This window comes from Furipterus horrens, unplaced genomic scaffold, assembly GCF_987537825.1.
Source record: "Furipterus horrens unplaced genomic scaffold, mFurHor1.1.pri manual_scaffold_3, whole genome shotgun sequence".
In the NCBI taxonomy this organism is placed as follows: domain Eukaryota; kingdom Metazoa; phylum Chordata; class Mammalia; order Chiroptera; family Furipteridae; genus Furipterus; species Furipterus horrens.
Genome location: NW_028327173.1, coordinates 21,759,706 through 21,774,656, shown reverse-complemented (window position 1 = coordinate 21,774,656; position 14,951 = coordinate 21,759,706). Strand labels below are relative to the sequence as shown.

The following is a 14,951-nucleotide window of genomic DNA, read 5'->3' as shown; positions in this document are numbered from 1 at the left end:
TGATTTTCAATAGTCATTTTTCTACACAGTTAATTACACTAAAACATGAGGCCTGGCAAATAATAGGTTCTCCACAAATGTTTCAGGACGACCTGAATGAATCAGTGATTGAAATGAATGAACACTATGGCACTGTACCCTCACTTTGGAATCTGAAATCAGGTATTCACAGCCTTTTCTTTTGTTTCCCTTCCACCCGAAGAAATAAGATTCTAATTTGACTCCCAGAAAATTTTGATCATCTGAAGGAGATTGAGGGCAACTGAAAAACTGTCTATGACTTCTACTCGGCCTTAGATAGAGGCATCACTGCATAATATAGGGTTTGTTGACTTACTTTATATATGGAGCTTACTGAGTTTTTGGGTTTTTATTTTTTAAGATTTTATTTACTTATTTTTAGAGAGAGGGAAAGGGAAGAAGAATGAGAAGGAGAGAAACATCACTGTGTGGTTGCCTGTCACACGCCCCCAACAGGGGACCTGGCCCACAACCCAGGCACGTGTCCTGACTGGGAATAGAATCATCAGCCCTTTGGTTCGCAGACTGGCACTCAATTCACTGAGCCACACCAGCCAGGGCTGGAGCTTAATATTTTAAAATAAGCTTTCACAGAAGCCCAAGACATAAAATAGATGCAAGTGGAAAGTTCCTCTCGCTGAAACAGGGGGAGGGGGTTTGGAGTTGCCCCCTCCTTACCCTCTCTGCAGCCCTGAGCCACCCCCCAGGAACCCCTGAGGCTTTATAAACGATAGAATAAGAGGACCAATGTGACAACCAGGAGACTTGGTTTCTTGTGACCACAAATTGGGGTTGACGGAGAATAGAGACCGAGTACTGGCCCCAGATGAAATAGTGACTGAGTCACAGAGCAGATAATCAACAGAAAACAACACATTAATTTTTTTTCCTTTGTGGAGAAACCCACTATTTGTTGTATAAATATATATACGTATATATTTATTTATATATATCTATTATAGAGATATACATGTGCACATTTGCATGAGGCCTGTCCAAAAAAAGTCCAGCCATTGGTAATATAACGAGAATGGTTTGTGCGACACTGATGTAACCTGGCAGCCAAGGAGAGTGGACTGGCATGCGCATGCGTGAACAATGATGGCTTCACTGTACTAGTCACTGGGGGCCTTAGACGCCATTGAGTGAGCCTGTGTCCTGTGTGGCTGTCACATTCATAATGCCTGACTGAGTAGAGCAACAGATCTGCATCAAATTTAGCATTAAGCTTGAACATTCCTCCGTGGAAGCTTTCTCATGATTCAGAAAGACACTGCTGTGGGCAACTTCTGATTGGCAGCTTCATCAGGACAACATGCCACTCGTGTGTCATGGCTCATGTAGTTTTTTGGCAAAACATCAAATCATCCAGGTGACTCAGCCCCCCTACAGCCCCAATTTGGCACCCTTCAACTTCTGGCTATTCCCAAAACTAAAATCACCTTTGAAAGGGAGGAGATTTCAGACCATTGATGACATTAAGGAAAATACGACCGGGCAACTGATGACGACTGGGAGAAGTCTGTGAGGTCCCCAGGTACCTACTTTGAAGGGGACTAAGGTGCATGCCATTGCCCTATGTACAATTTTTCTTGTATCTTGTATCTTCTTCAATAAATGTCTATTTGTCATAGTATGTGGCTGGATAGTTTCTGGACAGACCTCATATATCTGTTTCAAATCAAGGCCTTTTTGGTGGCTTAGAATACCAGACTCAAGACTCAGAGATCTAAGTTCAAGTTCCAGCCTTGCTATTAACATACCATAAAGCACAGGGAAAATTACTGAAATGTTTTTAATCTTCTCCCTCATTCTCATAAAATGGGAGTGAAATGTGAAAAATATGGCACATACCAGCTAAATTAAAGGCCATGAAAATTACAGGTGACTATTGTCCTTCTTGGTGACCTTCACTGGATCCAATTCCTGGGCCTACTCCTTAAACACTGATGTTCAGAGTTTTGTTTCATCCTCTTCACCTCCTCTTCCTTTACTCCTACCCCACCCTTACACCTACCTTCTCTCCTCTCCTCTGTAGTTATTCTCTTATGTGACTCGCCGTGCTAGAATACATGCTGCATTGCTCCCTGAGTCCCATACTCTCTCTCTCTCTCTCTCTCTCTCTCTCTCTCTCTCTCACACACACACAAATGATAAAGTTCCCATTTACTGAGCTGTTTATACTTGTATAAAGCATTGCAGTAGGTTTTTTCCTAGTTTCTTGATGAAGAAAGTGGTGTTACCCATATTTTATGTTTAGCTTATTTTGGTGTGGTCTACCAACTCACCTAAGGGCACAAAACTAATTGATTGAGCTGGAATGCAAACCCCAACTCTAAATGCTGTATCCTACACTTCTTGAAAATTGTACCTGCACATCCTTCAGAGTCAGTATACTGGATGGAACCACATAGAACAACTCTCTCTCCCCAACTTTTTCATAACTTTTATTTTGATTTAAAATTGTAAACTCACAGACAATTTGCAGTAAGTGTGCAAAGAACTCCTGTCTACCCAGATCTAAACAACTACTTTTAAGGAGTTAGTGGACAAGTAGGAAGCCCAGAAGGATCAGTCAGAGAGATAGGAGAAGAGCCAAGAGGCATCATAGTGACCGATGAATGTGAGTTTCACCAAGAGAGAAGGGTCAGTAGGGTCAGATCCTCCAGAGAGGTCAACTGAATGGCAAATGGTTGAAGTTTCCCTTGTAAGGAATTGTTGAGGAAACTGGACAGAGACAAGGGAAAGGACTAATTTGGGCCAAACCTTCAATTATAATGGCAAACCATAAACCTGTGGTGGTACCATGGTCTCCAGGCAGCACCTTGGCACCCAGGATTAATAGTAGAGAAGGCGGATGGTAAAATTAATCAAAAGCAGTTATGAGACCATTGAGGGAACCATTGGTGAAGGTCTTGAGGTCCAGACTAGTGAAAAAAGAAGGGTCAATGGGGCGTTGATAGATGTGGAGACATGAGGGATCCAGAAGGCCAGGGAGGACCTGTGATTTAGGATAGCAAGTACATCAAGATCAAGTCACTGCTGGGCACACATGTGGCAGGGGAAAGAATGGGATGATGAAGCTTAAGATCTCACAGATGGATTCTCTTGGAGTCCAGAGCGGCAAACCAGGGGTATGGCCATGGACGTGGTTGACTTTGAGCGGGGGCACCAGATCTCATGGGGAGGGGGGCTGGTCTCTACAAGGTAAAGGAACTGGAGGGAAGAAGATGAGCACATAAGCAGACAGGATTGTGGAGTGGTGGATGAGAGAGAGCGTGCCTGCCAGACGTCACCTGTTTCAGCCACAAACACTGAAGCATGTCCGTCAACTGAGAGGAAGGGGAGGTGAGGGGAAGGGCAAGAGTTCCAAGGGGCATGCAGGAGGCATGAAAGGATCTTTGTGCAGAGCGGGAGGATGAGCTTCATAGTTCCTGGGCAATATCCAGGATTGTTTTTGAGGTGAGTATTGAATTTACAGTGACGTCAGTCTTTCTCCTTGTGTGATTTTTCTCCAGAAAAGCTCAACTGTATAAGGAGACAGGTCTAGAGAATGTAGGCGGAGAGGATCTGATGTCTTCCAGGCACCTAGTTAAAGGAAAAAGGAGCAAGGGACTTGGGTGGATTTTCAAGAAACTGGTCATGGGTGGACCATGGGCTCTAAGTTGGGAAAGGACAGAAGAGAGGACAGGGAGCTGATGGGGAGACAGAGCATGTTAGTGCCAGTAGAATGAGACCTAGAGGAAGGCCAGAGAAGAGTTCCTCCAGGGGTGCAGAAAGTGTTTGTGGGCAACATACAGAGGGTGGGAGAAAGCTCTCCACTACAGAGGACTGTAGAGGAAGCAGTGGACCGGGAGCGGGGAGACGGGCTTAGACCCACGCGGGAGTTGGAGCAGGAGGTACTGAAAGGTGTTGCAGATGCAAGTTGGGTTTGTTTGCCTTAGAATTGGTGGTGAGGACGTGATTCAGAGGACTGCGGCAAGGATGAGGAGGAGGCTGGTCAGGAGGGGGAGCAGCACGAGAGGGCAGCGAGGAATAGTGTGGGGATCCGATTAGGGGAGAAGACAGAACACCAACGGCATTTGCGTCTGAAGCAATTCCCTTTTTGGTGCCAGGTTGTTTCAGTGCCAGACCGGCTGTGGGTCCAGATGCTGTCCCCCTACTTTCCCCTGGAATACTGATCCTATTTTATGGTGTAGTGGTGTCCAGAGAAAGCAAAGGGAGTGGCTGCAGAGCTTTTGCGTGGGAGGTCCCGGGAAGTCTCCTGAAAGTTATCCAACAGAAAATTTCATGGGAAAGGGCAAAAAGAGAAACATAAACGTGTGTTTATTTATTTATTCAGCACTTGTCTGAGCATCTACCATTTTGCTAGCCCCTGTGGGGTGCAGTCATGGACTGTCCATCTGTTGGTGGGGTCCCAGGGGCTGGCTGTTCAGGAGGAAGTCTGTCTGTCCACAGACCCCCCGACCTTACCGAGGCAGCAGAGGAAAAAAGGAGCTGATGCTCCATTCTGAACCTATTTCAAGGTGCTTTATGCTAAGTATCTGCAGATTGTAATATTTTAATTAATTCCCTCTAAGCTCTTAAAGTGGTAAATGCCTTTTTGACCTGTTCCCTCTAATTATCTTCAGCATATTTCAACAGATTGCAAATACCATCTAATTTTTGGAAACAAGTGCAGGATAAATTGAGTCTGAAGCTGAGGGCTTTTAAGGCAGCACAGCCTGCCTTCCCAGAAGCAGGATAAGACGATGCTGGTGGAGGTGTGAAAGGGTTCCCTGCAGGGCTAGGGTGCTGAGTCCACAGGTCCTCCTCACAGACGTGGGCTGGGATCATGGCCTGGCCTTTGATTATCTTATTCTAGTTGGTTTAGTGATGTTGTCAGTCTCAAATGTGATCACAGGAAGAAAATATTCTATGCAAAGGAACTTCAGGAAAGGTAGAGAAAAGCTCTTGGGCCTTGAGAAAAATCTTGGGCATAGTGAAACGGAATGAACATGGCGTCAAGGGTCTGACCGTCTCTGCTTCCCTTTGTTAGATATTGACAATGTCCCACATCCTGGGTGAGCCTTCACATTCATTATCTCATATAACTTCATCCTCACGGTGCCTGGGCACGGTGGGGGGGCGGGGGGGTTATATCACTAGCCCCCTTTTACAGGTGAGTAATAGAATCAGAGAGATTTTCTGACTTATCCAGGCTTAAACAACCAGCAGGTCAATTTAAAACCCAGAAGGCTAAGTTGGTAAACCTCATAGCCTGCAACTCTCCTCACCCCAGGCGCTGCCTTCAGGCTCAGTTGTATCAAGCGCAACCTGTGAATCGAAGTGTTTCTCAGCACAGAATTACAGAAGCAATTGGACACGCACAAGGGGAACAGAGGAGAGGGTTCCCCTAAGGAACTGTTCAAACTTGATTCAACTGACATTTGAGCTCAGGGTGGGGGGAAGATCCTTTAGGTGTAGGGCTGGGGCCAGCCACCAAGACCGTCCTGACTGAAGGGAACGAGATCAAAGAGAAGAAGGAGCAAATCTGACCCAGCGGCTTCTGGCAAATGACCCCGACAGCAGGGCTCTGCCTCATTCTGCTTTTGTACCTGTTTCCTCCGCTTGCTGCTGGCCCTTCAGGGAGAAGGGGCTGCGTCTGAGATACTTTTTTTTTTCTCCCCACACTCTGCCTGGCCCATAACAGGCACTCAATAAACGTTGGAATGAGTGAGTGCAGAAATGAGCGCTTGGAATGGAAAGAGATGAATTATGTCCAAGAGCTGCGGAAACTGCTTCCCTGACTCTCCCAGGGAGGGTTTCTCACAGCCCCGTCCGCCCACAGACAGGAGCTCTAGGATACTTTGCCCCATCAGCGGAAACCAGGCCTGACACCGCTTTCATTTTATATACTTAGGCTTGTTGCATCGGCTCACTATTTCTTTACTGTTAGGCACTTTGCCTACAATTAGGATAAATTGCCATGCGGGCAGCCACGGAGCAGGCTCATAGAACTCTTTATTAAAATGGCTGAGCACTAACACTGAAGAATGAAGTGACTAGAACTGAAGAACATGTTTTTAAAGAAGGCAGATACCTAGATACAATGTAGTACCTTAACTGTTATCAATCACTACTTAATCTAATTAGTTTAGAAGCTATTTTAAAGAGCTTAATTAGATTAAGCTGTGATTGATAACACTTTATACCTACTTGAGTAGAGCACTTCTTCTAATTCACCTTGAATCTTTATGCTTCCAGTCAAAAGCCTGGTTTAGGCACATGCCAAGTGTGGGGAGGGAATTAGGAAGTCCGTGATTGGCACTGAGGTCTCTTTGGGTATCTGGTCCAGGCTGAGCTGGGGGCCTTGGCAGAGGCCTTGGCCATAGATGTTCAAAACCTAATGAGATAGCCTGGACAAGGACCTCCTGAGATTCTACTTCAGGAGGCCTGAGGGCAAACGGGGATGCACAGACATGTCAGCAGAGCAAGGGGTGGGCACTTCGGCAGGCCCACGGGTGTCTGGCATCTACCTGTACTTAGGTCGACATGAGGAGTACTAGGCCACACCCCCTTGGTGTTGCTGATCACAGTGAGGGTGAGGGGAGGTAGGGGTACTTACTTCGCTTGGCCATGGAAGTTCATCATTGCGTACAAGGCAGCAGATCAGGCAAGGCACATGGGCCTGCCCCTACCCCAGTGCTCCAGAAACTGTGGCTTCCCCTTGAGCCTACTGATAACTATGAGGGAATAAAGCAGAAGGTTATGTCTGGGTTGAGACTGTACAGACTTCAGTCTCTTCTGGGCTGGGGGTGAGAGGTGGGGAGGGGAACTGGACCTCGTCTAAACTAAACTTTCACCTTCTCTCTGCAGCCCGCATGTGTGATGCCCACCTTCGAGGCCCCTCGGGCATCATCACTTCCCCCAATTTCCCCATTCAGTACGACAACAACGCACACTGCGTGTGGATCATCACAGCCCTCAACCCCGCCAAGGTAAGGCTGTTAGGCAGCATGGGGAGTGTCCTGTGGGCAGGACTGTGTTGGGGACAGGTGGTCTGCAAGGGTTTCAAACCCAGAACCTGGCTGTGGTAGGTTCTTTGTAGGCACTTCTTTAGAATTGTTTTTGTTAAATATCAAATAGATAAAAAGCGTATTTGTAAAATATAAGATATCAAAACATCGATATAACAGACACCTACATAGCCAGATCAATCACCTTAGTGATATGTGTCCATCATCAGTTCCCTCCCATTCCCTGTCCCTCGGGTAAACTCTGCCATGATCATGTACTTATCATTCTTCTTTTCTTTATACTTTAATGTAAACATGTACCTTAAAAATACGTTGTTTAGTAAGCCAGCATTTGAACTTCATATAAACATAATCATGTTGTACATATTCTTAATTAACTTCACTCAAAATTATGTTCCTAAGATTTATCTGTGTTGCTGTGTAGGTTTGCATTGCTATGCACATCTTTTCATGTGTGGTTTTCACATTTAGTTCTTTTTTTTCTGTGACATGCTCTTTGTTCTTTCACAAACTTTACAAGTATCTTGCCAAGACCATAGAATAACCTGTTGGAGTCTTTACTTTAATTATACCAAAACTATAGATTAATTGGAGAACTGTTGTATTTATAATACTGAGTCTTCCAGTCCATGAGCATGGTATATCTTTCTATTTACTTAGGGCTTTCTTAATGGCTTTCAGTATGCTTTTGGCATTTTTCATTACAGATCTTGTACATTTCTTAATATAGTTATTCCTAGATATCTTATATTTGTTGTTGCTGTCATAAATCATACCTTTTAAATTTTTATCTTCTCCCTATTTCTTGCTGCTGTCAAGAAACACAATTATATTTTATTCTTTGATTTTTGTGTATAGCAACTCTCTTGTAATAATTTGTGAATTATTGGAGGTTTTCTACATAAGACAATCATCTTCAAAAGTGATGGTTTTATTTCTTTCTTTCCAATCCTTATACCTCCACTTCATTCTTTTCCTAGCCCCAATGTTTTAGCTTAATCCTCAATGTAATATCAAATCTCTGTGGTGATGGTAGGCACTCTTGTCATTGTTTGATGTTAAATAGAATATTTTTATTTCATCATTGCAATGTTTGCTGAAGCTTATTTTTTAGTTTCTTTCTAATCTTAGTTTGCTAAGAACTTTTATTGTGAATAGATGTTGAGTTTTATCAAGCACCTTTCTATATCTATTGATATAATCATATGGCTTGCTCTTTTATTTTCTTAGTGTGTTGAATTATATTAGTTGATTTTTCTAATGTTAAACAAATCTCACATTCCTGGTATAAACCCAACTTGGTCATTTAGTAATATCATTTTTATATATGCCTATAATTGACTTGATCATATTTTATTTAGTAATTTGCTTCTATTTTGTTAGTGAGGTTGGCCTTTTTTACATATTACCCTTGCCAGGTATTTTCGTCAGGATATTGCTACCCTCACAAAATGATGTGGCGAGTATTTCCTCTCTTTCTATTCTCTGGGGTTATAAGTGAAAGACTGGAGTAACTTTTACTTTGAAAGTTTTGTGGCACTTTTTAGCAAAACTATCTCGGTCGGCTATTCCTTTGTTGGGAGATTTTAAACTATAGATTTAATCTTTTTATGACTAAAGTATTATTTAGATTATATGCTTTTTTTCTTGAGGCCATTTGATTACATTTTCAGACTTACTGGGTATAATGTTGTGTATGCTACTTTTATTACGTATTTAATTCCTTTTTTCATTTTTCATTTTGTGTCTTGTTTAGCAATATTGCCATAGGTTTTACATTTTGCTATTCTTGACAAAGAACCAATTTTGATCGTAATATTTCTTTTGATATATTTATTTTGTGTTTCATCAATTTATGCTCATCTTTATTTTCTTCTTTCTATTATATTTGAATTTATTCTATTATTCTTTTCTATCATCTTAATTTTGATGTGTAGTTTATTATTTTTCAATCTCATTCAAGTACATAATGCTATAAATTTTCTCCTAGGAACTATTATGGCTACTTTCCCACAGGTTTTTATATGTAGCCTATCTGTTATAGTTTAGTTCTGAATATTACACTATTTCCATTATTATTTCATCTTTCAACCACAACTTATTTAGAAGCATTTTTTAATTTTCAAACAAAGGATTTTTTCTAGCTGCCTTTTTGTTACTGGTTCTAAAGCTTGGGGTCAGAGAACATTGTATTTGAATCATTTGGAATTTGTTGAGACATTCTTTTTGGACAAGAAGTGGTCATTTTTCATAAATATTCTATGTGTGATTGAAAAAACAAAGAGTTTTTTATAATTTTTGTGTTCCATTACATCAAGTTTATATCTTTTATATCTTCACTGGTATTGTCTTCTCAATCAATCAAATGCAGGGGAAGGCATTTAAAACCTCCTACTATGATGGTGGTTTTGTCTATTTTTCCTTGAAGTTCTCTTGATTTTCACTTTATATATTTGGGGACTATGATATTAGAGCATACAAGTTGAGAATTAATATATCTTGCTAGTGAGCTGAAATTTTTCAAAAATAATTATGTAATGACTCTCTTTGTCTATAGTAATGTGTTTATCTTAAAGTTTTTCCCCAGCTATTACATCAGTTTTCTTTTTGTTTTCTTGTAATAAATATTTTCTTCTTGCTTTAAACCATTTTACTTCCTAATGCTTTATATGTGTCTTGTGTATAGCTGGGTTTTTAAAAATCCATTCTCACAATCTGTCTTGTAACTGGAAAAGTTAGACCATTTAAATTATACAATCATTTCTTTTCTTTTAGGGTTACCCTGAAATATTCATAAGAATACTTAATAAAGTCTAATGTAAATAGTAATTTATGTTCCTCCTGAAAAATCAGAGGTCATAGAACACTATGACTTTAACTAATCTCTCCAGACTTATACTCTATTATGTGTGTATTTTCATGTTTGCTCACCAGTCATTATTGCTATTGTTTAATAAATGTCCGTTTAGATTTACTGACATATTTACTGCTACTTTGTCTACTATTCCTTCTTGTATATCAGTTCCTCTCTTAAAAATTTCTTTCATTCTATCCAAAGTATATGCTCAATTTATTTTCATCTTGATGACAAACTTTTTTAGTTTTTGTTTGTCTTAAAATGTCTGTTTTTCCCTTTCTTCTTAAAAAAACATTGATATTCACTAGTTACCTGATTCTTGATTGATAATTATATACTCTCTGCACGTGGAAATATTACCCCAATGTCTTCTAGCTTCCAATGTTGCTATGAATTTATTGTCATTCCTTTGTAGGACAGTCTTCTGGCTGCTTTATCGTCTTTTTCTTATCCTTGGTGTTCTGTAGTTTCACTCCCACATTGATATTTTGTTATTGATCCTGCTTGATTTCATTAAGCTTCCTGAATCTATGAATGGTATTTTTCACTAGTTTGAGAAAAACTTTAGCCATTATCTTTTCAATTGTTGCCTCTCCTTTATTCTCTTTCTTTCCTGCTTCCAGAAGTCAGGCATGGCATGTTAATCTTTCTCCCTCTGCCTTCTGTGCTTCTTAACTCCTATCATATCTTCTGTTTTTCATTCTATTTATTAATACTCTGTTCAGCTATATCTAACTTCTGTTGAATTCATTCCCTGAAGATTTGTTTTAATTTCAAATATCATGTTCTTTTTTATAAAGTTCTATTTGGTCCTTTTTCAAATGCTTCTGACTATATTTTATAGTGTCTTGCTCCTTACTCACATTTAGATACTTCTCTAATTTTTAAAATATATTAAACATGTTTATTTTCTATTTTGTGTCTGTTAATCCCAGTATCTAAAGTCTTTGCAAGTTTGATTTCGTTTGTTGGTTCTCATCTCTGACGCCTCAGAACCACGTTTGCCCCTTTCTTTCATAGCTTTTGACTATGTGGCTAGACTTCCCGGTGGGATTATGTGAGACCGGAGTAGAAGGTAGTTTCTTCCAGAGTTAACATTTGCTTCTGCCTGGTGTCTGGTGGCAGCCAGAAACATCCTCAGAATAAATTCTCAGTAGGAAGATTTCAAACAGCCCAAGTCATCTGAAGGCTAAAAACTCATGTAGAAGCAGACTTATTGTCATGGACTCTCAGGGGAGGTTTCCAGTTTGCTGTCCATTCCATGTCCAGGTCTGAGATAAACAGTGTCCAGATCCACTCCGAGGGTAGCCGTGGCCAATGAGAAGGAAGACAGGCTTATTTCTACCTCACACTCAGGATGCAGCTTTAAGTAGCTCAGCTTTATTCAGGGGTGTCATATTAGAGTCTCCCACTTTGGTGGGTGCTGACCTTTGTTTCTAGTTCTCTCTTTTCCACAAGGCCCTGGAAACCAAGGCTCTATTTTACCAGGTTTTTAAAAATACACTCAAGGCCAAAGCCAGCTTCATGCTCTGAGTCACAGTCTGGGCCCCGATAGTCACAGTGTTTTGGGCTCTGAGTATTCTTACCATATTAGCCTTCTCGGGCTCCATAACAAATTATAACAGACTGAGCGGCTTAAACAACAGATTTTTTATTTTCCCACAGTCCTAGAAGCTAGAAGTCTACAATCAAGATGCCAGAAATTTCGGTTTCTGGGGAGGCCTCTCTCCTAGCCTATAGATGTCTTTCTTCTCACTGTGTCCTCACATGCCCTTTCCTCTGTGCACCCACAGAGAGACTCCCCAATATCTCCCCTTCCTCTGATATGGACATGAACCCCATTGGATTAGGGCCTCACTCTTATGACCTTGTTTAACCTTAATTACCTCTCTAAAGGCCTCATCTCTAACTACTATCACATTGAGGGTTAGAACGTCAACATAGGTGTTTTGGAGGATATAATTCAATTCATAACAAGTCCTGACTTGTAAAAAGTTTTATTTTTTTTCTTTTTAAAATTTCCTCAACATTTTTAAATTGTTTGGTCATGGAACCTAGGACCACAGTGCTGGGAACACTGGAAACAGATTTCTTCTGCAAAGCACTTTACAAAGAAAGTTTCACATTTTCTCAAATTGTTTGATGATGGACATAGTCGATGGGGAAGGATACTCCAGCCACGTTGGGGTGAGGATGGAGGTTGTACAAGAAGAAGGACTTACTCCCGTGAGGTTATTAAGTTGTTGACTAGAATCCTGTTTTGGGGGCATTGTTAAAGACGCTTATTCCTGTTTTCTTTTGAACTGAAGGTGGGGTACAGAGGGGATTGTCAGGAAGACCTGACAATTTTCTGAGAAATAATTTTATCTGCCCCCAGAAGGCCTACCCTTGGCTGGTGTGTGGGAGCCAGTGGCCCCTGTTGGTCACTCCCCCACATGTCCCACAGGAGGTTACCCCAGCCTGAGTTTCTGAAGCCAGCCCCCATGAAGGGCACTCCCTCAGAGTCAAGCTGTGCAATAGGGTGTTTGTTCCTAACATCCTCACAGATTCTTGGTGGGCTTCAGGGAGTCCTGGGGAAGCCCAGGAAGGACTGAAAGATGTCTCTTCCTGGTGCTGTGCAGGAGAAGAAAGAGCCACAGAGCATACAAAGAAGAAAGTAGGGTGTAAGTACGCAAACTCAAAGACTACGACTGAAGAATCAGAGCTGCCTTCCTACAAAGAGCAGGGAAAATGAATAGTGTGTTCCTAACCCTGTTCACTAGCCCACAAGAGAGATACATGTGTGTTCATGGACTGCCTGTCCAATCACCTTGGAGACATCCCCTTCAGCAAAAAGCATGCCCTCTCCAAGTCCATGATATGTTTTCTGAGATGAGCATTCTTTCATTCATTGATGATAGGTATAATATCTGCCCTGAGGCACATGCACAGAGGAGAGAAGACATGCATGTAAATAAAAAACTAGAGTACAGGTAAATGCTAGTGGAGGTGTGTCAGAATGCTATTGGAAAACCTAGGAAGAAGCCACTAACTGGAAGGTCAGGGAAGTTTTCACAAAGGATATGAGCAGGGTGTTGAAGAATGAATAGGCTTGGAAGTCAATAGCTCAGAGTGGATGCATGTGCAAAGGCACTGTGGTTTGTTTGAAACAGCCTCTTAGAACGGAAAGGAATTCAACATGCCTAGATCAGGGTGCAGATGGAAAAGTTAGTAGGATTCAGATCATGGTGAACCCACATGATTGCCAGAGAGGTTTGGGTTTTATCCTGAAACAGATTTTTAAGGGTAGACATGTTAGGCTGTTGCTCATAACAATAACAGCTCTCTTCTATTGCATGCCTATTATGTACCAAGCACTGGGCTAAGCCCTCTATATAAGTGGTTTTATTTCATTCTCATAATAATACCATTAATTAGGTTTTAATAGACCCATCTGATGGATGAAGAAACTGAATCATAACAGGTTAAATGTTAGTAAATATTTTTGTAGCAGTAAGTGGCAGCACTGGGATTTAAACCCAGTCTTTCTGACTCCATTGCCCATACACCTCCTGTGCTGCTGGATGGATGGAACTAGGTCTCAGAGTAGATGGGAGGGGGTAGGATTGACAGCACTGGGATCAGCCTTGGGAAGAATGGGGGCCACTCCTCCCCAGAACCAGAGCAATGGCAAGAAAGTCTTGAGTTTTTGAAAGATTACTCTGGCAGGAGTAGAGTGGATTATAGAGGGATACTGGAGGGAGAGAGACCAGTTAGGAGGCTGAATCAAGTAAAAAAAAAAAAAAAAAAATGGGGACATCACCCAAGAATTTGGAAATGTGGAGGGGGAAACAGATTTGAGAGATATTTAAGGGGAGGGATGGGATTTGATGACTGATTAGTTGTGAGGATTAAGGGGAAAGGAGGGATCTTCTTCACCATTGTATCCCAAGTGGCCAGCACAGCACCTGGCACATAGTAGGCACTCAGTAAATATGTATTCAATGAACGAAAGCATGATGACTCAATGCTTTCTGATTGGACCAGTGAGGGGCTTTAGGAGGAAATACAAGAGGAGGCACATGCACTGCAGCAGTCGAGAGGGGAATACGGTGCATTTGAAGGCCTGCAGTTCATCCCAGGATATTTGGAGGCACTGGTTGGAAACTGGATAAATCTGAGTTCATCAGCACATGGGTGGGAAAAGAGGCCTAAGGAATGGACGCCCTTCTTGGAAAGAGCAAAGAGAATAAGAAGATTCAGAATGGGTCTGGGAACCCCATCCTTGTAGATGAAAGACAGCCAGTGAAAGAAACAGAGAAAGATCAATCTCAGAGGCAGGAGGAGAATTGTGCTGCAGAAGCAGGAAGCGTTTCTAGCCAGGATGTGTCTGATGGTGGCAATGATGAGAAATGTCGTGTTGGAAGAGAACTGAAGAGGCTGTTGGCTTTGGCCTTGAAAGAAGACCTTTTGGTGGAGCTCCGGGGGCAGAAATAGTAGTGAGGGGTGGTGAATGAATGGGAAGGGAGGCTCTAGAAGCCAAGAGTGTAGACAGCCCTTTTGACAAGTTTCATAGTGAAGTGAAGGAAGGAGTCAAGGACTTGTGAGGGAGGTAGGGTGGACAGAAGGTGTTGGGTTGCTTAGGTGTTTGTTTGTTTAAGATACTGGAAATTTGCATATGTTTATGGGCTGAGGGCAGAGCAAGCAAAGAGGAAGAGAGTGAAGTTGTAGGAGAAAGAGGATGGTGAGTGGAGGGAGGTCCTGGAGAAAGTCATAGGCCAATGGAATTGAGAACACAGGCGGCCCCTTTGCGAGGGGTGAAGGAAGATGCTGTCATGAGAAGAGGCTGAGCGTTTTGCCAGGACACGTGTCCCTTGGTCTGCTAATAACCATGGAATGATCATGCATCCCAGACACCTGTATGTGGGTGGACCCAAGGACCCTGCCTGGAACTCCATTCCCTTGTAGGACCTCTGCCAGCTGAGCCTGAGAGAGAGCTGGGAGTGTTGCACTATGTCCTCGCTGCCCCCCACCCTGCAAGGGCAACAAGAAAGTCCAAAGAGAGAAACAAAATG

At 42.1% G+C, this 14,951-nt stretch overlaps 1 protein-coding gene across 1 annotated transcript in view; it reads left to right on the top strand.

Moving 5' to 3' along the window:
* Positions 1–14,951, top strand: part of CSMD2 (CUB and Sushi multiple domains 2) — a 544,011-nt gene that overhangs the window by 287,209 nt on the left and 241,851 nt on the right. The window contains exon 10 of the mRNA XM_090269064.1: positions 6,880–7,001. Coding sequence (XP_090125190.1) covers positions 6,880–7,001 — 122 coding nt within the window. The remainder of the gene's footprint in view (positions 1–6,879; positions 7,002–14,951) is intronic.